The 25,911-nt window shown below is 52.2% G+C and overlaps 1 protein-coding gene across 1 annotated transcript; it reads left to right on the top strand.

Moving 5' to 3' along the window:
* Positions 1–2,636: 2,636 nt before the first annotated feature.
* CKAP2L (cytoskeleton associated protein 2L) lies at positions 2,637–25,762 on the top strand. The gene is made up of 9 exons (XM_075910622.2): positions 2,637–2,784; positions 5,950–6,016; positions 10,204–10,270; positions 11,174–12,402; positions 17,241–17,442; positions 21,574–21,729; positions 22,680–22,743; positions 23,448–23,631; positions 24,135–25,762. The coding sequence occupies exons 1-9, from the start codon at positions 2,691–2,693 to the stop codon at positions 24,355–24,357; spliced, it is 2,286 nt and encodes a 761-aa protein (XP_075766737.2). The 5' UTR covers positions 2,637–2,690; the 3' UTR covers positions 24,358–25,762.
* Positions 25,763–25,911: the final 149 nt, after the last annotated feature.

Raw genomic sequence — 25,911 nt, 5'->3', positions numbered from 1 at the left:
ATTAAATCGGAACACAGGCCGCAATTGGCCCGCGGGCCGGACTTTGGACATGCCTGGTCTAGACTACAGGGTTCTGTCGACAAAGCAGCTTGCTTTGTCGACAGAACTGAATGTGTCTAGACGCTCTATGTCGACAGAAGTTTTGTCGACAGTATCTGTCGACAAAACTTCTGTCGACAAAACCCGGTAGTCTAGACGTACCCTAAGGCTTCTTTAAAATACTGCCAGCTCTCCTGGACTCCTTCCCCTTTATTTTAGCGTCCCAGGGGATTCTGCCCATCAGCTCTCTGAGGGAGTCAAAATCTGCTTTTTTGAAGTCCAAGGTGTGTATTTTACTACTCTATTTTCTTCCTTTGGTCAGGATCCTGAAATCTACCATCTCATGATCACTGCTTCCCAGGTTGTCACCCATCTCTACTTCCCCTATTAGTTCCTCCCTGTTTGTGAGCAGAAGGTCAAGCTGCGCATGGCCCCTGATCAGATCCTTCAGCACTTGTACCAAGAAGTTATCCCCAACATTCTCCAAAAACTTCCTGGATTGTCTGTGTACAGCCGTATTGGTCTCCCAACAAATGTCAGGGTGATTGAAGTCCCCCACGAGAACCAGGGCCTGTGATCTGGAAGCTTCTCTCAATTGTCCGAAGAAAGCCTCATCTACCTCATCCACCTGATTCGGCGGCCTGTAGCAGACACCAACCGCAACATCACTGCTGTTGTTTGCACCAATAAACTTAACCCATAGACTCTCAACAGGTTTTTCTCCCTCTATATACTGGAATTCTGAGCAATCATAGTGCTCTCTTACGTATAGTGCAACGTAAGAAGTCGTGTGGTTGGGCTAAAACTTGGATGGCCTAGGGGGGTGTGACAGACCGGGCCGTGTCCAGGCACAGCTGAGGGCATCCGCTCAGGGTGAATTGCTCAAATGCAGGGCTCCTTACAGCCCCCAGACTGGTGACCTCTCCACACAGGCCACAAACCAGTCCCACAGAGCACTCCAGCTGCCTGCCTGAAGCCTCCCGAGCAAAACCCCTCCGACACCCCAGCAATATCCGTGCCTCAGATGGCCCCGGGCCTATACACAGGTGGGGGGTCCTAGCACCCAATCCCACCTACCCCGAACAAGTTCTGTCCGTTTCCAAGAAACCAGCCACAGATCCCTGGTCAATTTACCCTCTGGACCTTACCCACAAATCACACTGGGCCAATCCTTTAGAATCTATATCTAAAGGTTTATTATTACAAGAAAGAAAAGCCTGAGAGTAAGGTTATTAAAGTACAGTACGTTACATGCACCGAATCTCCCAGTCCTCGATGCAGGCTCTAGCAGAGATGTTACAGCTGCTGGTTTAAAAGTTCTTGTTGCACATTCTATCATCAGGATGGGTTCACAGGTCTTCCAGGCTCTTCGATCCCTGCAATGCTGCCTCTGGGATGAAGTGCTGAGCTGAGAACAAAATGGCATCGACCACATGGCCTCTTTATACCCCCTTCCTGGCCTCTTCTGGTCTCAGCCGGTCACCTGGTCCTCAGCCTCTCTCTGCTGGCAGCTCTTGGGTCTCCGCCCTCCTGCTTTAGGTGTGTCCTTGGGCCATCAAGTGCCATTGTCCCACAGGGCTTCGCTACTCAGCCTGTCCATAGCCATGCTTAACCACATTCAGAGAAATATTCAGCTTCCACACAGATTACAGATTCCTATCTACACACACAGACATTATACACTCACATAAATAGCGTACATAAGATCAACAAACGATAAGCTCCCATTCAATACCCCACATGGCTCCCTTTTATACCAATTTCTGGAGTCAACACCCGCACCTAGGAGCGCAGCAGCGATCTGGCTGCTTCCCTCCAATTCGGTAATGTGACAGGGGGTAAGGGGTGCTGCTGTAGGCAGTGGCAGGGGAAGGATCAAAGGGAGGTGCTGCCCTGGGTGGGGTGAAGGGCAGGGGCAGTGTCCTTGGGGAGGACTAATCTGTTGTTAATGGCCAGTGGCGGGGGGGCGGGGGGGACGACAGGACGTACCCGCGGGGGTCTCTGGGTGGAGCGGTGGGTCTGTCGGGGGGGGGGGGGGGGTCTGTCCTGGGCTAGCCTGTGTGAGTGGCCAGTGGTGGGGGCGGGGCCATGCTCCTGGGGTCTGTTGGGGGGGGGGGGTCTGTCCTGGGCTAGCCTGTGTGAGTGGCCAGTGGTGGGGGCGGGGCCATGCTCCTGGGGTCTGTCGGGGGGGGGGGGGGGGGGGGTCTGTCCTGGGCTAGCCTGTGTGAGTGGCCAGTGGTGGGGGCGGGGCCATGCCCTGGGGTCTGTTGGGGGGGGGGGTCTGTCCTGGGCTAGCCTGTGTGAGTGGCCAGTGGTGGGGGCGGGGCCATGCTCCCGGGGTCTGTCCGGGGGGGGGTCTGTCCTGGGGGCGCTGCTGTGGGCCGAGCTGGCTGCGTAGCGGGGGAGGGAGGGGCGAGGGGCCGTGTGCAGCGCCGAGCACCCGCCTGCAGCCCCGCGCCAAGCCCCGCCCCCAGCCAGGCAACCGCCTTTCCCCGCCCCCTCAGAACCGAGAGGGGGACGGAGCGTGCGCCCAAGGATTGACATCCCGCGGTCCCGCCCCTCAGCGGCCCGCCCGCCAATCGCAGACGCTTCGCGGGTCTTTGCCACTCACTCCTCTCGCCTATTGGCTGCTTCGAAAGCGGCGGCGACCAATGAGCGCGGAGCGGCGGTTGGTGGCGGGTCGGGGCAGGTTCGCTGGGCCCGGCGGAGAGGCGGGCGTCATGGAGGGGCTGCGGGCTGCGCGGGGTGAGCGGGGGCCCGAGGGGGGCGGAAAGAGGGGGGGGTCCGGTTGGGGGGCGAGCAGGGCAGTGCCGCCCTGGGGGGGGGGGCTGGGCCCGGGCAGGGGGGGGGGGGGGGGGGCAGCGCTGCCCGGGGGGGGGGGGGCCCTGGCTTGGAGGGGGGGGGGGGGCGGGCAGCGCTGCCCTGGGGGGGGGGCTGGTTGGGGGGCGGGCAGCGCTGCCCTGGGGGGGGGGCTGGTTGGGGGGCGGGCAGCGCTGCCCTGGGGGGCGGGGGGGGGGCTGGTTGGGGGGCGGGGGGCAGGGGGGGGGGGGCTGGGGGGGGGGCGCTGGGGGGCGGGGGGGGGGGGGGGGCTGGTTGGGGGGCGGGGGGGGGGGGCAGCGCTGCCCTGGGGGGCGGGGGGGGGGGGGGCTGGTTGGGGGGCGGGCAGCGCTGCCCTGGAGGGGGGGGCTGGTTGGGGGGCGGGCAGCGCTGCCCTGGAGGGGGGGGGGCTGGTTGGGGGGCGGGCAGCGCTGCCCTGGGGGGGGGGGGCTGGTTATTTTTGCCATACCATTATAAAATCAATTGGGATATGAATATTGTCCCTACGTTTCGGCAGGTGGCGTGTATGGAATGGTACACTTAAGTCATTGTCTCTAAAATTGTAGTTTGTACAGGTTGAACCTCTCTAATCCGAACACTCTGGTCCAGAAACATCTGTGTCTGGAACGATTTCAGTGAGCTGGGTGTCCATTTTTCACGGGTGTGGCCAACTTTCCTGCGGTTCCATAAAGTTTGTTCAGCGCCACCAGTCCTGGCTCTGTGTTCTGTGCTGTGATTTTGCTGTAATTTACCGCTACTTGTCTTCTAAGAGCCCAGTGAGTAGTGGCACTTCTCCTGTGGGCTGGAAAATTCTCCGGTTTGGTACTGGTCAGGATCCGAGCGTGCCAGACTAGAGAGGTTCAACCTGTGCTGATTTTTGTAGTATTTTTGTATAGCTTGTTGTAAAACTAGATGAACTGTTGTACCTCAACCTAAGGATGTTACATTTAGATGTAATTTGTATCGACTATTCGACTAGTCAGTAAGGGTGCCTCCGCCTTTGAAGTGTAGCAAAAGCGCTGCCAGCTCTTGCTACATTTCAAAGGCAGACGTCCCAGGGAGCACAGCCAGTGACTCAAGCAGTCCCCCTGGTCCCGCACTCCCTGCTTTTGAAATGTACAAGAGCCCTGGGGGGCTGTTTGAGTCCCCAGCTCAGCCCTGGCTCCCTGCAGTGCCTCTGCTTTTGAAATGTAGCTAGAGCAAGGAAGGCAGAAGCACTGCCAGTTCCCCGCTGTGTCCCTGCCCCTTCTCCCCACAGAGACGGTGCTGGGGGGAACCGGCTTTTAAGCGACTAGTTGACTGGGGGGGAGCAACTAGTTGAGTTGACTGTCTGATAAGCATTTGCTTATTGGATAGTTGCCTGGTTACTTACATCTCAAGCTCAATGGACCAATGGTTAAGAAACATTGCTCTAGTCCAGAGGAGGCAAACTATGGCTTGCTGGCTACATCTGGCCCTCCAGACCCTACCATAAGGCCCCAAAGCTCCCGCTGGAGGAGGCTAGCCTCCGGCTCCTCCACTTCTGTCCCCCTTGGCCTGCAGTCTCAGCTCCCCAAGTTCCTGGGCAGCGTGCTAACCAGGCCTCTGTATCCAGTGCTCCGGGCACCATAGGGACGGGCCTAGGGAAGTGGCCTGAGAGGGAGAGCAAGGAAGGATTGGGAAGGGGACGAGGGGTCACTGAAGAGCAGAGATGTTAGATGTTTGGAGGGGGTGAGAAGCAGAGGGAGGTTGGGTAGGAATGGCGGGGAGGGGGTGTTCCTGGGCATGGGGAGCAGGAGGAAGTTGGGTAGGGAGATAGGAGGAGCCACGTCTGGCTGTATGGGGATGCATAGCCTCCGATAGCCTTTCCTGCCCACCATATGATTTCTGAGCCCTGATGTGGCCCTCAGGTCAAATGTTTTCTCACCCCTCCTCTGGTCTAATGCCTCATTCTGTTTCTGGCTTGAATTTCCTTTAAGCCAAAGGCTTGAGCATTGAAAGGTAGTTGTTTTGTTTTTTTCAATGTTCAATAAACACATTGTGTGTAGCTGTGCGGGTTTGTAATGACTTCCCCTATATTAAGGGTGGGCAATACTTTTTTTTATGGGGCAAGGGCTGCACGTTTCTATGGAGGAGTGTGCAGGGTCTGGGACAACAGTTGGGTGAAGAAAAGCTCAGGGCATGGGATTGGGGTGCAGGAGAAGGTGTGAGGAGATTGGGGTGAAGGAGAGGGAGTTTGGGTAATGGAGAGGGTTGTGACCCGGGAAAAGGGATAGTGGTGCAGGCTCCAGGAGGAGGAATGGGTACAGGAGAGGATTCTGACATGGGGGAGGGGTGTGCGAGGATCTGTGGGGTCTGTGAGGGAGTTGGGACCTGGGGGAGGGGGAGTGCAGGGTGCTAGATACAGGCTCTGGCCGGGAAGCACTTACCTAGGTGGTTGCCTGCCAGCAGCCCAGTGGCAAACTCAGGCTGGCTTCTGCCTGCCACAGCCCTGGGCCGCTCAAAGTGGCTGGCTGTTCCATGTGACTCCTCACACAGGAGAGGGAGGCTGCGCGCTGCCCTTGCCCCAGCGCAGGCTCTCGGCTCTGAAGCGGTGGTGATTGTGCTGGTGGATGAGGCTGCGGGCAAAGTCTTCCCCCACAAGGTGCAGAAAAGTACGTGGAGCAGCAGACACCCAAACAGCTGCACTAGGGCGTTCTCTTCAGAATGGTCTTGTTATGGGGCTCAAATTAAGGGTGTTCCTGTTTTAAAAAATAACCGTAGGTCTCACTTTCCCTTTTGTGCATCCACTGTCTGTATCGCCTGTGTCTGTAGGCCAGGGCTGGACAAAATACAGCTCTCGGACTGGATCCAGCCCTTGGGAGCCTCAGCCAGGCTCCCTGCCTCTCGCTTAGAGAAGCTGGCTGTGGAGCCATTTGTTTCTGTGAAAACTGCGAGCCCAGTGGTGCATTTCTAGCTGTGTCACAGCAGAGAAGGAAGCTCAAGAGGTTAACATTATTTTAACCTAAAGCAAATGTTGTGAATTAAAACAAACCAGCCACTCTTATTAATATATTAGAAGGATTAAGGTCTGTGATTTGTAATGTATGTTATACTTGACTGATCTCGTTGCAGAAGAGCGGCAGAGGAAGCTTCAGGAGTATTTAGCAGCCAAAGGGAAGCTGAAATGTCCAAATACAAAGTGAGTTTGGACAATTGTATCCTTTCTTGCTTGCTAATATTTAACTTCAGAATTCTCAGTGACTGATGCTGAGAATTCCTGTTTCCCTATGCTTAGTTTCCCCTTTACTAAACTAAGTTCCTCCTGTCATTACTCCAGTTCTCAAATTATGGTCCACTATGATGGGCCGGGCTGGGACTGGACACTGCTAAGGGCGTCCGCTCAGGGCGAATTGCTCAAACTCTGGGCTCCTTACAGCCCCAGACTGGGGACCTTCCCAAATAGGCCACAAACCAGTCACACCGAGCGCTTCAGCTGCCAATCTGGCCAGCCAGAAGCCTCACGAGCAAAACCCCTCTGACATCCCAGCTCTTCCTGTGCCCCAGTCGGCCCCGGGCCTCACACACAGGTGAGGGGTTATAGAACCCAATCTCACCTACTCCAAACAGGTTCTTCTGGTCCCAAGAAACCAGCCACAGTTCCCAGGTCAATTTACACTCTGGATCTTACCCACAAGACCACGCTGAGCCAATCCTTTAGAATCTACAATCTAACATTTATTACTAAAGGAAAGAAAAGCATATGAGTAAGGTTGTTAAAGAAAATACATTACATGCATCGAATCACCCACGATACAGGCTCTTAGCAGAGATGTTATAAACTGCTATCTTAAAAGACTCTGGTGTACATCCTATGACAGGATGGGTCCATGGTTCTTCCTGGCTTGTTGTTCCCTGCACGGCTGCATCTGGGATCAGGAGCTGAACTCAAGACAAGACGGAGGGCCCCCCTCTCCCCCCCCCCGGCATCTTCCTGGCCAGAGCAGGTCACTGCAGATTACATGGTCCATTGACCTATCCTTGTGTCCCAAGTCAGCAACCATTATTTTGGCTTGTCTGCAGGCATCCAGTTTCATTCCCTAGGTGTGTCTTTGGCATTTAGAAATCTCTTCTCCCTGGAGCCTCGCTCATCAGCATAGCCATTGAACAAACATTCCTGGCACATTGCTCTGCCTCAGACAGAGAATTTTCCAGCATCAACACAGAGTACATATTTATAACTCCACATACAGATTTTATACAAGTACATGAATAGCCTAAACAGAATCAGTAGAACACAAGCTTTTGTGTGCCACCCCACATGGCCCCCTTTGTATACACTTTTAGGGCAAATACCCCCTCCACCCATGGGTGCAGCAGAGATCTGGCTGCTCCCCTTACAGTCACGTTACTGGAGTTTATCCCAGTTCTCAAATTATGGTCCATAGAGTTCAAACTGAATCCTCTCTTCTTCAGAGTCGGGGCTTGCCTTACCATGAGGCGGCCGTCTCATGTGTCAGACTGCGTGGGGGGCGCCTCTAGGCCCCAGAGAATTGAGACCTTTCAAGGATTTGGCCCAAGCAAGGACTCATGGGGACATCATTTGAGCTCCCCACCTCAGGTGCCAAAATGTGGGCCGGCCCTGTCAGCAGTTATGCTTTCTCCTAGTGATAGTCTCTTCAGGTGTGGTTTTTTTGGTTTTTCAGCCTTTTTGTGCTATTAAAAGCTGTAATTGACTGAAATTACACTGGTCACAATACTGACTATAGTTACACCCCTAACATAACTGTAATGGAATAAACTGCCAGTTTCCCAAAAGGCTTCTCTGAGCACTCAGATTGTTCTAGGGATTTCTGCTTTGCAGCTAGTCACTTCCCTGTCAGAGTCCAAAGGTGGAAGGATCTTTCCTTGAATCTGTATTTATAGCTGCTTCTCACAGAAAACAAACTGATGGGGTCAGTACCCAAGTGGGCTTTTCTTTTGATGGAGAGCAAGGAATGCATTTGGGGTCTTTGACCTCCATCACGCACAACGACCACTTGCTATGAAATGAGTCCTTCTCTGTTCAAGTTCTTCATTTCTATTTCACAAGGTTTCCTTGTCCTTTGATGGGTTATTTTGCTACAGAGATGTACACAATATAAATGTTTGCTACTACATTGTAACAGGACAGGGATAAGTGAAAACAATACAAGTAATGTCCCACTAGTTTTCATGAAGCTTAATACGCTCTTATACTGGGAGTTCAACTTGGAACTGAGATACTGCTGAGCCCTCTTGCTTAGCATCCTGAGCTCCCTCTCATACTGTGATGCTGTAACCTCTCCAGGTACTGCTCGTAACAGACACCCACAGGCAGGGACACATCCAGCTGTTACGTGAATGCTTTTACCAAGCACTCATGAGCCAACAATGAACACAGCTCCCCGGTCTAGGCTTCCAGAAGTGTACTGTCCTGCCTGGGTCAGAAACTTGACAAGCGCAAATTGATAACCCAGTCTGCTCTTCCCTCATTGTGAAGAGGACAGGCACCACCTCTTGTTCCTGAGCACATTTCCCAAGCACTGTGCGCCAAAATGCATTGTGTTAGGTGAAATGTATTAACCACAGAAAGCTATCGTGTGACTAAGTAATAAACATACAGTTCACAATCGTTACCCAAGAAATAAAAGTACAATCACTGGTGGACAGCATTTAAATCAAGCTTTGTCTTGCACTGATGATATAGTTCCTCAGAGCCATCCCATCCATTGGATGGCTTAGGGAAGCTGCCACAGGCCCTATTCTTTTGGGGGCCCCATGGTGGCCACCCCATTTGTCCTATGGATGTGACCCATGGAATTACCTGGGGGCCAGGGTGACGATTCCTCCCCACCATACTTTATGAAATTGGCTTATGAGTATAAATATGCACAAGAGCAAACTCTTTAGGTTAAGGAACTGCCTGCAATACATTTTGTAGTGAATTAGAGCTAGCTATGTGTGTTCATTTTAATTGTGGGATTTACTTTGTCCATTTTCACTTGCAACCACTTAAATCCTACAGCTTGTACTCAATAGAGTCACCTTTGTTTACTATCAAGCCCACTGTAAATAACTGTTCCCTGGGGGAGCAATCAGTGTGCATGTTCTCTCATTGATAACGTGGGCAAACATCCTCAGGAGATCTTTGTAAAACTTTTACTCAGAGAAAGATGGTTTGATTCGGGGTTTTGGTCCCTTTTGGGGGTTGGATTCCTGGTTGCTGAGCCTCAAACTGCATTCTCCCAGAGCTGGAGTAGTTCAGTGTCTGCATTACTCTTCACCCCAGCTCTGTGCCTTGGCTGGGGGAGACCAGAAAATCTGGCCCAGCATGACAGGGTGGGGGGAAGCCCCAGAGAGAAAGGAGACAGGTGTCTGGCATGATCAGCACACCAAGAAACAGCCCCAAGCAGTCATCTGTGACCGCACCCCGTCACAGGGCCAGCACAGCAGCAGCCAGGGTATCCCTCTCCCCCGCACTCACCACTGCAACCAGCGTAGGAGGGGCCCAGCAGCCTGCTCTGCCACCCAGCCTTCTCCCAGCCCGCTGAGCACATCTCAGTGGCAGCCGGAACTGCAAGGCACTCTACTTCCTGCTGCCACGGAGAAGTGGGACGCAGCAGGGCGGCGTGGCAGAGCAGAGCAGGCTACTCGGCTGCTCCCGCTGCCATGGTGGGGGGTGATCCCTGCTGCTGCTGCACAAACCCCTCTATAATGCCCTAGCCCACATTGCTCAGGTGAAGAGGTGGAGCAGGAGAGGGGCGATGCCTAGGGCACTGGGGGGGTTGCCCCATTCCCCCTTTGGGGTGGCCACATAGTTCCTTCATACACAGGCTGGGATTTTTCCTTTCAATCCTGCACCATCTCTCTTCTCCCCTCCCCCCCCTGCCCGCCTTCAGTCCTTTGTTCTCCAGAAGTGATTCCAGAGCTGGGAGGGGAGGGAGGACCAGTGATGATGTCACTTCCCCCTTCTATAGCTGCTTCCCACTTGCTGGAAAGATCCTATGCTATTACATAAGAAAAGCAATCGCCAGAGGTGCTAAGTCTGAGGAGCTCCATTTTATGGGGTTCCTTGTGAGTGTATTCCCTTTAATGGGCCAGTAGAGCACCTGATTCCTCCATTGTTGTACCTGCAAGGCTGGATGGGGGTGTTTCCAACCTCAACATTTTTCTGTAAGATACACTTAGCAAAACTCCATAGCTCCACTTACAAGGATAGCTCGTTCAATTCCGCATACCTGGTCTCTGCTGTTAAAAAGCTTCTCATAAACTGCTAACACACAAACTGCTTTTGAATTGCTGCTTAATGTTTTCATCTTTCACCCAACATTCTCTTTGGTACATTGATATTTTGTTTGATTTCTGTAGACCCTATTTAAAGGACCGGACCAATCAGCCAAATCCACAATTACCACCACTTTCTAAATCAGCACCTGTAAGTAGAAAAGACCTTCCTCTTCTGACTCTTGTCAGAAGTGTTGTATCTTGTGGCGGAATCGGCTCAGGCATGGCTAGGGACTCTGTAGAAGCACACAATAAAATGGGTTCCTTGCCTTGATGAGATTGGTGGCAATGGAGTGCTGGCTAACTTGGCATAAAAAGCAATTAAATACAACTCTTTCCTTACCAAATATATTTCAAATACTGAAGATGTCTAGTCCCTACACATTAAATTCAGCCTTAAAACATCATCATACTAGCCACCGTTAAAATAGAGTTCTCTTGGGGGTGAACTCTGCTCTGTCTCAGGGCAGCAACGCTGCACAGAAGTTCAGGGTTGAAAGTGTGTGCTACTTCCAAACAACACTAAACCACTTTGAGTGTTTTTGAAGGGTTTTTGTTCTCTTCTGAGTGATTGTCAACATATGTATTCCACTGTTGATATTTGCATGCCTACTTCATTTGAGCTGGTGACTTCTGGTCAGCAGTACCTCTGGGGTGGTGTGCTTATTGGGCCAAGTGACCACGGAGTATGCATAAACCCCCTCCTGTAAGGACTACTCTATTTGCTAGACACTTGTGCCTCTTAATAGTTGATACGCTCGGTGCCTCATTTGCATGGAAGATCAGAGTTTGCTCAAAAGCTGGGTCTCCTTTCAAGACCCATGTTATGGAGAGGTCCAAGCATTGAAAATGTCAGGGCAGCGTGACCATTACTCTTTCACCCGAGCAGCTGCCACAGGGCCTGTGTGCTAGAGAGAGGGCCCCGTGACCGCAAACAAAGCAGAACTAGTTCTCTATGTATATGAAGTATGAACTCCTGGTCCGATTTTGAATCGGGTGGTGGGTTGTGTTCATTCCTCTCCTTTCTAAGGCTGACGTTTATCCATTTCCTCAGGTTGTCCGACCCAAGAAGGATGTTCCCTCCAAAGTGTCCAAGTGTATACCAAAGGATCGTGCACCTGCTGTCAGAAACCCAAATGTACGTCCTGCTCTTCAACACAGGTCTTCAAATGTGCCTGTGTCCCAGGGGCCCAAGAGGGTACCTCCCAACCTCCTGCCAGACAGAAGACATGCTGTGCAGCTGACTGCAAATCAAATACAAGAGACTGGAAAATCTGAAAATCAGGGGACAGTTACAGATCAAAGGGCTGTAGTGTTGACCCAGAATGGAAAAGATTCCCAATGTGGAGAGCACCTCTCGGTATCTGAGAATTTGCAAGAAATGGTAGACCTTGAGAAGGAAAACCTTCCTAGTAAAACCACTCTGGAATCTTCCGAGAACAGGACAGAGTCTGGGCTGGACCCCAAAGTACAATTGAGGACTGGTTTAAACAATCCAGAGAGTAAAAGAGGTTTGGTTCACAGGCATACCTTGGGCAGAGCTCCACGGAACAACGTGAGTCTGAAAGATAGAATTATTACCCGTCAGGCCACTAAGGAACTGATTCGGAATAAACTTGCAAAATCTCCACCTGGTTCTAAAGTCGTGTGTCCTCAAAGACCAAGCAGCAAAGCCAGAGGGTCAGTGCCTCCTTCCCAGATATTTGCTGTTTCTAGGACTCAGCTACCCAAGAAATCAGGTGCAGAAAAACAGTGTCTAAATCCCAGTGTTGTGAGGCAAAACCCAGTGAAATTACAGGCAGTTGGAATGCTCAGTCTTGCAAGACAGCCTGCACAAAAGCCGTATGTGAAGCCCTCGGGAACATGTAAAACTGGTGCTCTGGAAGTTGGAAAGTCCAAGCAAAAGGTTAGAGCTGGAAGGGATCTGAAATTGACACGGTCTCCCATAAACTCTCGTATTTCCAAGAGGGCTTCTGTGATGGAACTGAAAGCAAAGTCAAAACCCTTGTCAAAGAGACCTAATTCAAAACCAAGTGGTGCAGGCAGCTGGGGAAGGAATGCAGCAAGAGGGAAGAGGCGCATTAGCGACTTGAAGAAAGCTTCTCAGACTTGTGGAACGAAATCCAAAAATGATCTCCCCAGAAACTGTCCTGCAGGCACGCGCATATCCAGCACCCACGCCACGGTTGGCATGCTCCAGAACACGGGAGAAACGCCCAAGCAAGAGTTGTTAAGGGAAAGAGAGATTCAGGATCCCAAGACCTGTGCTGTTGAAAAGCGCAGGTAAGTGGCTTCCTTTCTGATTCTCGCCTCCTTTTGATACCCTGAACATGGCAGGTAGCCTGTTTCCTCACTACTTCACCAAGGCAAGCTGTCTTCGTGGAGAGAAAGGAGGTGATGCCCTTTCAGAGTCAACCCACAGGAGATGGGCTTTTGCTGCATGGTAGTGAGGGCTCTGCTTTACCTTTCTGCCGCCTCCCTCTCCATGAGGATGTCTACTGTTCTGGCTGGGCCTCTCCGGCTCCCCCACCCCACTGGAGCAGCAACTATGTCTCATTCAGTTACTGCTGCCTCTTGGACGAAGGTAGCTAGAGCCATTCTGAGGCAGGGTGAAATGCTCAAGGTTCAGTTCTCCAGGTTCCTCCGTGTTCTTTCGCCTCACAGATGAGAAGACGCTTCCCACTAGACTGCATCCAAACTTTGGATATGTATTAAACTTGCAGTGTTCTGTCAGTACCCTTATAAGCTATGCTGTGAATAAGAGTTAAGGGCTCAGTGTTTCCCATACAACAAACAATATCTAAACCGTGTACAGGTAATGCAGCTCTTTGCATTGTGTTCAGAGCACTGTTTGAGGTGATCGGCTGAAAGCAGCGAGGGTAAATCCTACTGTCTATCATATGGGCAAATCTGGGAAAGTGAAATGTTTATTGCCTAGTGCCAGGTAGATAAGATGTCTGTACTGTGCACTTCAGTCAGTACATGTTCGGCTCCTTCAACAATAGCTAACCAGGTCTATCTAAGCCTGAAAGGATATGGAATATCTTAAATTGACAGGTTAAGTTTTGTTAGCAATAGTATGGGTCTGCCCTTCTTAGTGGTTTGGAGCTACTGAGGTGTTCTGCGTTTTCACTGGTATTAATGTCCAGAGACTGAAAAAACACACGGATGGGGAAGAGACGAGATTGCTAAGGAATGAGTCTGCCTCACCATCCAGGTTACAAACAAGCAAAAGGTAAAGGGTGTGATGGTGCGTTGGGGTCCCCTGCCTCCTTCACCCCCGAAAGGGCACGAACAGACTCCACCAACCGGTAGAACAGAGGGAGTTTATTGCCTCTCCAGGATACAGCACAGATGTCACCAGGTTGCAGGGCAGGCCTAGGATGCCTCAGCCCCCCTTGATATGGGGGGGGGTCTGGCTTCTAAACCCCCCAGCCTGTTGCTGAGGCTGCTTCCTCCATGCTCCCAGACAGAAACTAACTAACTCTCTTCCAGCCCTGCCCCCCAGCCGGGCGGCATCCACCTTCCTTTGTTCCTCTCCATGGGGGGTAGCTGGTCAGACAGGTTGAGAGGGCCTCTTTGCATAATGTCTCACTCCCTGTCCTTCTGGGCTGTGGTACCGGCAGCAGCCAGTGGGGTTACCACAGAGCCAGCATAAAAGCAGCCCAATACCCCCACTACGTCACAAAGGGCTTTACTCCTCCCCTCTGTTCTGCAGACTACACACAGACTGCTTCACAAAGCAAGGGTTTGGGGGTTGGGCAATGTCGCCTTTAATTTTTTTCCACTCTGTGCAGCAATGGTCCCCAACCTTTGGAGGCTCCCGGGGGGCGGGGCTGCGCGTCCTGGGGCACGCCAGGGGCAGGGATGCCCTTGCACCCGGCGCCGGCATGTGCCGTGGGCCCAGGGCCGCTGTGCGCTTGGGGCCGGCGCCGGAGCCGCGCGCCCACATATGACCCGGGGCTGGGGCCGCCCGAGCGCTGCGCACCAGGTGCTGGTGCGTGTCGCGCGCCTGGGGCCGGCGCCTCCAGTGCGCGGCGCGCCAGGGGCGGGGCCGGCCCAGGTTGTCAACAGGCACACACAAAAGCCCTGGTGGGCGCCATGGCACCCGAGGGCACCGCGTTGGGGACCACTGCTGTGCAGAATGTATTTTCTTGTGTGACAAGGAGGGGATGAGAGAGACATCACCTTCATATTGGTGCACACAACAATTCATATGGCAGGAGTGGGGCTAAGACGGCCCGAAGGTGCCACGTTCAAGCTGCCCCACCAGGACTTTCGGGCACCCTGTGGCTTTCTGCTCCGGGCAGGGGAAGAGGCTTTGCACATTGCCCCTGTCCTGTAGCAAAATCTCTCTGTTCCTATTGGCCGGATACCAAGGTAGCTGCAGGGGTAGATCAGGCAGCTCCTTGGAGCCGATGCTTGTGGGACACAGGCTTTAAGCCACCTCACCCCGAGCACTGGCTGCTTGTGTGTGAGGCAGGCAGGGGGGAGGCATCCCACGTGTACCAGCTCCTGCCTGCCCCCCGCACCCTCCGTGCTGCTGCTGCTGCAGCTCTATCAGAGAGGAGGGCAGGCGGCTCTGCAGAGCCAGTGCTCATAGGGAGTCTGCTTTTAAGCCAGCTCCTGCTTTCCCCGCCCCTTGCTGCCTGTGATACTGAGGCAGTGGGGAGTGGGGACCCTGTAGTCGTTTGCATTAACTGATAAGCCCAGGCTTATTGCTTAATCGTCTAAATAACTATATGCTAACATCACTAATAATGACAAGATCTGAAATATGCCAGAAAAAATGTGATGAGGAAAGAATAATGTAGTGCTCTCTTTTCCACTGTTAGACTTATAGAGCAAACGCAAAATAGTGAATCCTCTGCAATTCTAGACCAGAATAGATACTGGGTGAAAAACGAAGACCTTGCCTTTGGCCATGTTGAGTTTAACAGATGCCAGCTGCTGGGTGATGTTAGAAAGCCTGGGCTAAAATCTGGAGACAGATCCAGAACAGAGAAGAGGGCTGAGAGGATCTGTGTTAGCAGATCTTAATGCAGGTTCTGACTTTCCTTGTGTTGATGTTTTTCTGTTGTAAAGAATTTAGGCTGCTTTTATAGATATGGGCACAGATCAGACATCAGGAATGGTAACAATCAGGGCTCGCCGAACCGTGGAGAGCCCCGCTCACCAGCCGCGCTGTCCAGCGTTCTGTGCATGCGCAAATCGCCCAAACCTGGCTCTTCCGGGTTGCAATCTACTCACCTGTGGCGAGTAGATTGCATTATTTGTCGAGCCCTGGTAACAATCATAAACCTGTAAGTGAGCATCTTAACCTCCCGGGATATTCAATAATGAATTTAAAAGTAGCCATTCTTCTACTAAAGAATGTTATCACCCAGTTACAGAGGGAGGCGGCTGACAGTTCCACACTTTCAACTTGGGCCTGAATAAAAATATTACCTGGTAAACATGCTACAAAGGCAATTTCCCCTGCCTTTGATATTAGCATTTCCACATCAAATGCTATGAATGGGACATATCTAGCCTGACTTAACTGTAGGACCAGTGTTAATTAGCTTAATTAACACTGATCCTACAGTTAACAGGTAACTGCTTTTGCTGTTATATATTCTGTAATTTCCACTCCAACTTATCTGATGAAGTGGGTTTTACCCATGAAAGCTCATGACCTCGTATATTTGTTAGTCTCTTAGGGTACGTCTGTACAGTGCCAAGTAGCTCAAAGTAGGCTACGCGATTTGAGCGACGCAAATTGCATAGCTTATTTCGAGAGTCTATTTCGAGTGCCAGATTTTGAAATAGACTGCTATTCCGACAAGCCCCATAATCTTTGTGGAATTAGGTTTACTGGGACGTCAGAATAGCAAGCCCGTTATTTCTAATACATTTCAAAGTAACGGACTTGTTGCTAAGAAGCCGAAAATGCTATTTCGGGACATACCCTAAGATGCCACAGGACTACTTGTTGATTTCAAAGTTAACAGGTGCTAATGGCTTAAGGAAGAAAAGGATTCTTTTAACAGAATTCTTTGGAGTGTTGTAGATATGTGAAAGCTCTGATCTTAACGATTTTTTAAAATCCTGGGTTACTAATTAATACATGGTAAATTGTTGAAACTGAAAGAAATTTACCATGGATCCTGATAATTTGTTTGGCCTTTCAGTTAGTGTTGGATTCCAGACAAATGATTTCCCTTAAGTTTTAGCATGTGTTTGGAGAGGGGTATTGCAGACCATTAAGGTCAGATCTTTGCTATCTGCTAGAGTTCTGGCTTTTGTGAGCCAATGGGCACACTCAGAAGTAAATCATTAGGTGTTTCATAGAATGAAGACCTTATTTGCAAACTCTGTGAAGCAGGGATCTGTCTACACAGACTTTGAAGCCATGTGTGAAGATGATCTGGGGCTTCTACTCTTTGAGTTGGTGGCACACAAGGTGAAAGTTGGTTTCCCGTGTCAGTAAAATATTGGATTACTATTTGCAAGGAGAGCATGACTAGTTGATTCATAGATTTGCTTAGCATCTTAAAGCTGAGCTATGTGGATACTATGCATGCAAGAGGGATAGTTTCGTGAACTGCAAAAGTCTGTAAGCATGCTAGTGTTTTGGCAGATTTAGTGGTCAGAGTGTAGATTGTTAAACTGGGGCTCTGATGTCTATTTTTATGCCTTATGTCTTTGGTTTATTTGCATAGCTGTTTTTAGTATGGCCCATTTTGGTGTGTATATTCGAGTCCCTAGAAATGATAATACATGTATTCCAGCGGTAGTGTTAATTTTCTTTATTTGATTTCATATTAAATATTTTAAGCATTGCGCCTTGTTATCCCTTGTTTGAATGTTTTTCTCCTTCCATTCCTATGGATTGTTTAAAATTATATCTAAGCTTTTTGTTTGTATTGATGGTGCATATCCACACACAGCCTCCATATCGGCGTTGCATAGAAGAAATTTCAACCCGCACAGAAGAAAATTCAACCCACTCAAATATGGAAAATGTTAGCGGGAACACTGCTTATGACTCAGACAAAAATCAGAGCTGTAGCCCTAGAGGAGCATTGGTAGATGGGGACTGGTAATTTGATGGTCTAATGATCTTTGTCCTTTGGCAGGAAGCAACTGGAGCAGTGGTTGGCATCCAAAGGGAAATCGTATAAACGTCCACCCATGACGCTGCTTGCTAAAAGGCCAGACCAGGAGACGATGAACCTGTCCTTCTGGAAGAGCCTGGAGGAGGAGGAGGAGAGGGAGCAGCTCTGTCTGAGGGACAAGATCCACGGCACGTTGGCAGAGTGTCTGGAACTCATTGAGAAGGTGAGGGCCGAGCCAGGAGTGGTGTTCACAGCCCGCTCCCCTTAAGGATGGCTGGGAGACTGCTAGGCAGAGAGAGCTTGAGAACCTGGACTTCTCACAGGGGCACGGCTTGTGAAGACTGCAGCCCCAGGATGCAGCATTCGTGTGGCTCAGATTACTGCTTGGATCTCCTAGGTGGGGGACCGCCAGGCAGTCGCCCTGGTCTCTTCATTCCCTCTGTAGCAGCTGCACCTGGCCAGTGCCAGAAGATCAGACACTGGGCTAGCTGGCCCATCGGCAGCATTGGGGTCTGTTCTGAACCTACCGCTGCACCGTTAATGCCCTGCTTAGGGTGAAATCTCTTGCTCAGCGTCCCTGGGCAGGCTCCATAGCCCCCTGCAGCAAGTGATGTAACTGAGAGCCAGTGGAGTTATGCAGCAGGTCAGCCCTGAAATCTAGGCTAAAATGGGAATTTTACATCCTTCATAGATGACAAAATAATTGATGCATTGAGTGTCACCTGGGATTTAAAGGGTTGTCATTAATTTTCTTGCTGCCTACAATCCTTTTGGTCCCTGAGAGAGGCCAGCCTCGTGTCTCCCCTTGTGTTTCGGTGCCTAGAGCCGTGCAATCTTGGAGACTTCTCCTGCCATTAAATGTCACTGCTGGGATACCTGGACAGATCATGCGCAGGAACCAGGAGTCTGTATGGCCCCCAGTTCCGTAGCAGGGGAGCTCCTCAGAATCTGAACGGGCTGTTCCCCAAGTCCTCCCTTAGCTGTGTGTCTCTACAGCTTCCCATTGCGCCCTTTGCAGGGGCTCAGGAGAGATTCCCCAAGCGCTGAAGCTGCCAAGGCTGGTGGGGAGGAGCCCAGCAGCTGGCAGGGAACAGCGCTCTGCGCCCGTCCCCGCACCAAGCTGCTGTAGCTGGGGGAAAGGGATACCGCCTCACTGTCCTCAGCAAGGATCCCCCCAGCTGAGCCTGAGTCCCATACTCCTGCCCCTCTTTGAGACTCCCTCCTGCACCCCAAAGCCCTCAACCCAGCGTCTGTGGTCCCAAGCCCCTCATCTCCAGCCCCACCCCAGAGCCTTCACCCCCAGCCAGAGCCCTTGCTCCCCCAACCCTCTCTCCTAGCCAAGCTCTCTGACACTCAGAGCCCCTTGGCCTCACTCCCATCACGTGAATGTTATGTGCACCGTTGTGAAGGTGATGTGTCGCACATCCCCTCTGTCGCACGTCACCCCCACGCTGGTGCACACATTCATTCTGTTCAGGGGTGGGAAAAATTCGAGGGAACTCTGGCTGCTGTGTCACCGGCTGCCTTGCAGCCTTGGGTGCCTTGACTATTCTGCTGCTGTGACTGCCACCTCTGATACCAACAGCCCCCACACAAGCATGCGGCTCACATCCTGACTTCCACCACCCGGTTGCATTTTGCAGCGAGACCAACATTCTCCTGGCCGGAACTTGCTCAGAGTTGTATCCCTGCAGCGTCCAGCCTTCCCCTGGAGCACATGCAGAAGTGAATTTCTCCTTTAACGAGAAAATACACTACAACTCATTGACTACGATTTGACAGACATTCCCTCAGCACTGAACTGGTAACAGTAAAACAAGTGAACTTAACAAACTTACATGGGATTGAGAGAGAGCAGGTATAGAAGAGGTTCCGATCAGATATAAAAATATGCTTTCAAATGACTAAGACCTACCTTAGTGAAGGTAACTACCTTGGACAATCTTTTCCAGCAATGATTGACTAACTTTTAGTCAAATCCCCACAAGATCCAGGGTGCTGGTTTTCCTTGCCTGCTGAGATGAAGGACACATTCTCTGCTCTTCTCTCCATAGTCCAGTAAGCCTTTGCAAAGTGTCTGTCAAACACTGTTCACTCTGCTTCAAGAGGCAGGACAGGGGGTGCAGTCTCCCCATTAAGTGCTCGCTTCCTCCCGCTTGCTCTGCTGATGGCCTTGGTTATCTGGCATGCAAATTCGGATTTCTTTGTGTTTGACCACACCTTGCTCAATTGACATGGCAGACCCATTCAAAAGGCAAAACTGCATTCCTTTGTCTGGAAAACACTTGTTTATCAATTCCCCCATACACGTCTGATTTCAATACATTTTAGTCATAATTGCAGTGTATCGTAGAACCCTTTGTGAAAGGAGCATGCACACAGTGGTACTTTGGGGTACAGATCTGGACCACAGTGGATTAGAGATGGTATGTCGGGCCTAATGAGGAGTTGACATAAAGGTACGACTCACCAATAAACCTTTGTCACAACAGTGTCCTCCCTTAGCGAATGAGAAACTGAGGCACAGAGAGTGAATGATTTGCCCACTATCCTCACAGTGTCTCTAGGGCAGAACTTGATAGTTAACTGAGTCCCAGGCAGGTACCTCAAATACAAGGCCATCCAGCGGTTCCCAGCTTTTTCCAGATGGGGACCCATTTTGACAATTCAGGAAGACTTGGTGACCCACGGCAATTCAAAAATTGGGGAGGGGAGCCGTGCTGTAACTAGCTAATTTTGCACCTGAGGCAAGAATATAAAATTGTGCCCCCTCCTGTTTATATATTCATAGCAGTTATTTCATAGAAAAACTGAAAATACATGAATAACATTACATTTATTTGAGTTGTGGGGGAAAGACACTCATCCCCACACTGCTCCCCTCCCTCCTCCCCCGCGGCTTAAACCCCACCCTCGGGCTGGGGAGCTGGAGGGCCTGAGAGTCACACTGGGGCTGGGAGTCTCTCAGTCAGGAGTCTGGGGGGCACACTTGCTCAGGGGCCTGAGTCTCTCACGGGTTGGGAGTCTCTCGGGGGAGTCACACTCTCAGGGGCTGGGAGTCAGGCCCTGGGGTCACACTTTGGAGCTGGGGGGGACTGGGAGTCTCTCAGATGTTACAAAAATATTAGAAACATAATGCACATTATTTAAAAAAAAAAGTAAAATTTAGTATTTTACCAAACAGTTTCACCTGAACTTAAATTAATGGGGATCACAAAATTTACTAAAATAGCCCCTCTGCTCCCCCAGAGCCAGGCACCCGCCAGCCCTCCCTACTCTGACTCACTGAATGGTGTTCAGTTCAATGGATTGGTTTAACTGCCTGAAGGTTGAAGTGCTGCATAGTCCCGTCTTTTGTTTCAGTTAAACCAACTAAGTTGCAAGAGCAGCAAGGAGTCCTGTGGCACCTTATAGACTAACCGAAGTGCTGGAGCATAAGCTTTCGTGGGCAAAGACCCACTTCGTCAGATGCATGTGGGTCTTTGCCCACAAAATCTTATGTTCCAACACTTCAGTTAGTCTATAAGGTGCCACAGGACTCCTCGCCGCTTTTGCAGATCCAGACTAACATAGCTACCCCTCTGATACTTAACACCAATTAAGCTGAATACCACTTCAGGTGAATGAGACAAAACAGAACTACGTAGCACTTTAAAGACTAACAAGATGGTTTATTAGGTGATGAGCTTTCGTGGGCCGGACCCACTTCCTCAGATCAATATGTGGAAGAAAAATCGGCACAACCCTATTTACCAAAGTGATACAATCTAAAAAAATGAACACATGTGAAATTGACAAATCAAATTTTAGAACAGAGTGGGGGTGAAACACAGAAACTTCCCCTATTATCACCCCTATGTCATTACCTCACAGAAACTTACCTTTCCCCCTCACCCCCACTCTGTTCTAAAATTTGATTTGTCAATTTCACATGCGTTCATTTTTTTGGATGGTATCACTTTGGTATATAGGGTTGTGCCGATTTTTCTTCCACATATTGATCTGAGGAAGTGGGTCTGGCCCATGAAAGCTCATAGCCTAATAAGCCATCTTGTTAGTCTTTAAAGTGCTACATCGTTCTGTCTTTTGTTTCAGCTACACCAGACTAACAGGGCTGCATCTCTATCACTACTTCAGGTGAATGGCTCCTTAAAACTAAGCCAGCTGCAGAGCCGCCCAGCAGGGGACCTTTTCAAATGTGTGAATGCACCTTGGGAGACACTTGGCAACCCTTCTGCATTGTAAGGCCTGAGGCCACCCTTCCTCCCCTTGCGGGCTGTGAACAGTTAACCATGTCCCTGGCTTTCCTCCCTCCTAACCTGCCCACTCTTTCTGACCGGCTCTTCTGTTGTAGGGTTGTCCTTCAGAGGAGCTCTTCAACACACTGTCCAGTGTCCCAGAGGCAGAGAAGTTTGCCAAGTTCTGGATCTGCAAGGCAAAGCTGCTGGCCCGTAACGGCACCGTTGATGTGACTGGGTTGTACGAAGCAGCGGTTCGTGCTGGTGCTGCGGTGAGCGATTGGCTGCAAACGTCCTCTGATTTCACAGACATCCCAGCTAGTGCTGGTGGTCTGGATATCGGCAGACCTCGCTGAGAGACTTCCTGTTCCGGGAGGCTGGGGAAACAGCGATTGGGGACCCATCCTCTCCACTTCCAGGCAATCGATAGCCAGCTATGCTTGTAGTTCAATGGCTTAGTTGAGCATGTCGTAAAGCTGCTGGCATTGCAGTGAATAGACACACTGAAGTGGCTACACTGGAGCCCTAATTGTCACAGAATTGTTGCTCAGCTGTCCCATCGTGTTCCTGTCTCCAAAGGTACAGGAGCTACCGAGCCACCTGCTCCCCCCGCAGTGTCGGAGGGGCGCCATGTTACAGTTTCCTTTCAGCCAGTTTGCAGCTTGCCATGGCTTGATGGCTGGGGGTGTGGGAGATGGGGCAGGCTGAACAGGTCTCTTAGGGACTTGGGCTATTTCTTGTCATCGTCCACCTCGTCAGGGACACCACTTCCACTCACTATCCCTGTAGCCCCCGACTTGTGGCCCTCTCAGGAGCATGGGCCAGTGGCCGTTACTCCTTGGTTTAGGAAGTCTGGCCCTGAGGAGTCTGACAGACTTCCCCGGGGACAGGAATCTACACTGGGCACCAGACCTGTAAGGACACGGGCCACAGTGGGCGGGGTGGAGTCTCTTTGCTGACTGGCTAGCCGTGCTCTGCATGTTGGTGGGATAGCAGTCTGGTTACAGATATTTCCTCTCCTCTTGGCCAATGAGTCATCTCTGGGCTGTGGGTTTTCTAGCCCTTCCTTAGTTCCTCTCGGGGGGCGGGGGGGACAGCTGGTGACTTCGTGGAACAGTGAGTTCCACGCACGCCATGCTCTTTAGGACCCAAAGTCCTGGCTCACGTGCCCGCGTTCTCAGGTGAGCTCTAACCACAAAGTTCTCAATTGCTCTTCTTGCAGCCGATCCAGGAGCTGAGAGCAGTCGTTGTGGAGTCTTTGAAAAAGGCAGACGGAGCATCCCGAGGTAACGCGGCTCACTGGAACGGAAGCCTGCACAGAGGGGCTTACGGGGAGAAGCGTGAATGGGAAACGGTCCTGAGAAGGGGCTGATTTCTTAGGAGTGGAGGAAAATAAGGGCTACAACTCTCTGACCTGGGATTGGCATAGGAACAGAGCACCACCAGCTCCTACTGCTGACACACTCCTCCGAAAGCCGGGCTAGCTTGTTAAGCCTTGGAGACGTAGGTCCTGCCATGGGGCACTTACTTGCATGCAGTGCATTGCTGGGAGGGCAGAGCGTGCAGGATCCGGCCTTGCCTAGCAGCACAGCCCAGCTTTCAGCTTTTCTCTGCCCAGAGGCAGCAGGCAGGAATGCCTGGGAACCTGCACTTGGACACTTGAGAGAGGAAATGCGGATTTCCCAGGGCGCACAGGAGCATGGAGCCAGAGAAGATTGGGGTTGAAAGGCAGCTCAGGAGGCCACCTTGTCCAACCCTCTGCTCAAAGCAGGACCAACCCCTCCTAAATCCCCCCAGCAGGGCATTGTCCTGCAGAGCAGAGAGCAGCAGTGACCATTGGCAAGAGAACAGAACTCCCCTTGTCTCCTCCCACCCTCAAGCCACCTCCAGCAGCCTCCCTGGCGTCCACTCTCCCCTCTCGGTGGGAAGCCGTTAACCTGTAACGCTAGAATCGGTGAGTGGTGCTGACGGGCTTTTACTTCCCTTGCAGACCCTTCTGTGGAGCTTGCCCCGTTCGTAGCAGAGGCTGCCGGTGAAGAGCCAGTGCCCCAGAGGCCCAGGACTCCTTGCCCCGGTGCAAGAGAGCAGGCTGTGACCACGCCACACTCCACTGTCCGGTTCCTGCCGGGCAAGACAGCCTCTCTGGTCAAGCTGCAAATAGTCTCAGTGCCCAGGTAAGAGCGCCTGCCTGCAGGTGAAGCTGCTGTAGCCCTGCTGCTGGATGCTGTTCTCCCCTTGCGGTGGCCAGCGTGTCGCTAGCCAAGAGGTGCCATGACTCTGCCATCACGAGGCAGGTGTTTGGCTTCCTGTCTGGCTCCTGAGCTTTGCAGGGTCAGGCTGCCTGGAGTCTTGGTCCTGGCTGCAATCAAATCAGCCCTGAGGTTCTGTTTGCTTGCTTCCAGGTCAGCAAAATGTGGGGAAGCCCTTAACGGGTGGGCAGCGAGGCCGTGGGCGTGCTGACCCCGTGGAGCTGAGATAGCCCTGAGAGTGATCTGATGGAAGAGTCCGTGTTGTCGCCTCTCAGACTGGCATGGGATGGGGAATCTACTAGCTTCCCAAACCCCTCCTGCTTTATGGGGTGGTGTCCAGGGTCCCTGGGTGGGAGACCAGGCAGGGCAAGGGGCCTCTTGCACCGCCAGGCCTCAGCTGAGGGCTCTTTCTCCTCCACTCCTGGCAGGCTGACGGGACTGCCTGGGATGCAAGACTGGAAGTTCTTGACGCCGGTGCGGCGCTCCCTGCGGATAGAGCGGGCCCATGCCCGCTACCCAGAGATGCTGAAGGAACACGACACCGTCGTGTCTTCCCTTGATGAAATACTGGCCACGGAGGGGGCGAGCCAGTTCATATTTTGTAAAAACGAGGCCCTGCCTGAAGAGGACCTGGAGCTCCAGGGCGTTTAGAGCCCGGAAGGGACATGCTTCGGGTAGTCTCGCGGCAGCACGCCTGCTCGTCGGAAGTGGCCCAAGGCACAGGCTGGTGGCTCCCAGGTGGGGCCCCTGCCTGCCTAGCCGGGAGGCCTGTCAGTACGCTGGGGAACGTGTAACTGCCTTGCCACAGTGTCACGCCCCTAGCAAACATGCAGAGCCTGGGCCAGGCTGGATCGGGGTTCTGCTGCCGAATGCCCTTTGGCAAGTCCCTTCATCTGGCTGTGCCTCGGCTTCCCCGTCTGTCAAAGGGGGAGAAGGCTGCTGAGGTCTCCGGCTGGCAGAGCCCGGCTGTGAGTCAATTCCCTGGAGCCGTTCAGTGGCACTGGCAGCTGCTGAGCCAAGGGAGGACAGCAGAGCCAAGCCGGGACTTGCAAACGGACCCTGCACTCTAGTCCCACCACGTGGGCTGGGCTCCTCAGCGCGAGGCTTGTTGGCACCTCCAGCAGCCTCCTGGTGCAGGAAACGGGCTCAGGCTCCACGCAGAGCAGCGGCTTTGACTGCAGGACGCCAGGGGTACTAAGCTGCCAGGAATCCGCTCCTGCTTCTTCCCCTGCCCGTGGAGAGCTGCCCCCAGGTCCTCAGCCAGCCGGCTGGACTCAGCTGCATCGCAGGGGCCGAGAGTTTCAAAGCATCTGTCAGCTCAGCAGCCCAGTGTCGGGGGTGCAGATCATACCCTCCCCCACAAACGACAGTAACCGGCCTTATTTGGAGGGTCTTTGTTCATTACGCTAACAATTAAAAACATGTGGAGTAGCCCTCCAGTCTCCACTTAGCCCAGCTCCTGTTCCCAGACACCCTCGCCGGTGCTTTGAGCCGTGGAGCCCAGGCAAGAGCAGCCCTGCACAGTCCAGGGTGCTCAGACCAGAAGGACCAACCCCCCCCCCCCACACACACACACTAGAGAGGCTACAGCCTCCTACCCAGGCTACGTGGGACCATCGCAGGGATGGAGGGACTAGACATTTGGATGGAGCCAGGGCCTGTTGGCTTTGGGGGATGGTCGATTTCAATTGGATTCGCTCCTGTGCCGCATCGCTCTGGTAGCTGTGTCTGCTGTGCTCCGAAGGGTGCACCTGCATTTCCTGGGAGCCCCTTACTTCCAGGGCAACTGGGATTCCTTTCCTCCCTGGCCCAGCCCAGGAAAACCTTCCTTTGCCCAGCTAGCTGTTCTCCGGCTGGGCCTGGGCTCAGCCATCCACAGCAGCCCTGCTGGTTTAGCTGCGGTGGGGCTGCCCTAGATGGGCTTTTCCTGCAGGGCAGCTGAGATCCCAGCTAGTCAATGTGTATTCGCTGCATTAAGAGCCCGGGCTGTGTGTGGGAGAGGCAGAGGGCACAGACCCAGGATCAGAGAACACGGAGCCTGTTCCCATCCCATAACTCCTGCTTGTAAGGAGTGGGCAGCTGTTAGCAGGTGCCCTACTACACTAGGGCTACGTCTACACTGGCCCCTTTTCCGGAAGGGGCATGTAAATTTCACTAGTCGTCGTAGGGAAATCCGCGGGGGATTTAAATATCCCCCGCGGCATT

This window comes from Pelodiscus sinensis, chromosome 28, assembly GCF_052426305.1.
Source record: "Pelodiscus sinensis isolate ZL-2025 chromosome 28, ASM5242630v1, whole genome shotgun sequence".
In the NCBI taxonomy this organism is placed as follows: Eukaryota; Metazoa; Chordata; order Testudines; family Trionychidae; genus Pelodiscus; species Pelodiscus sinensis.
Note: the sequence above shows the minus strand (reverse complement) of the source record. Positions and strands in the feature narration are given on the sequence as shown.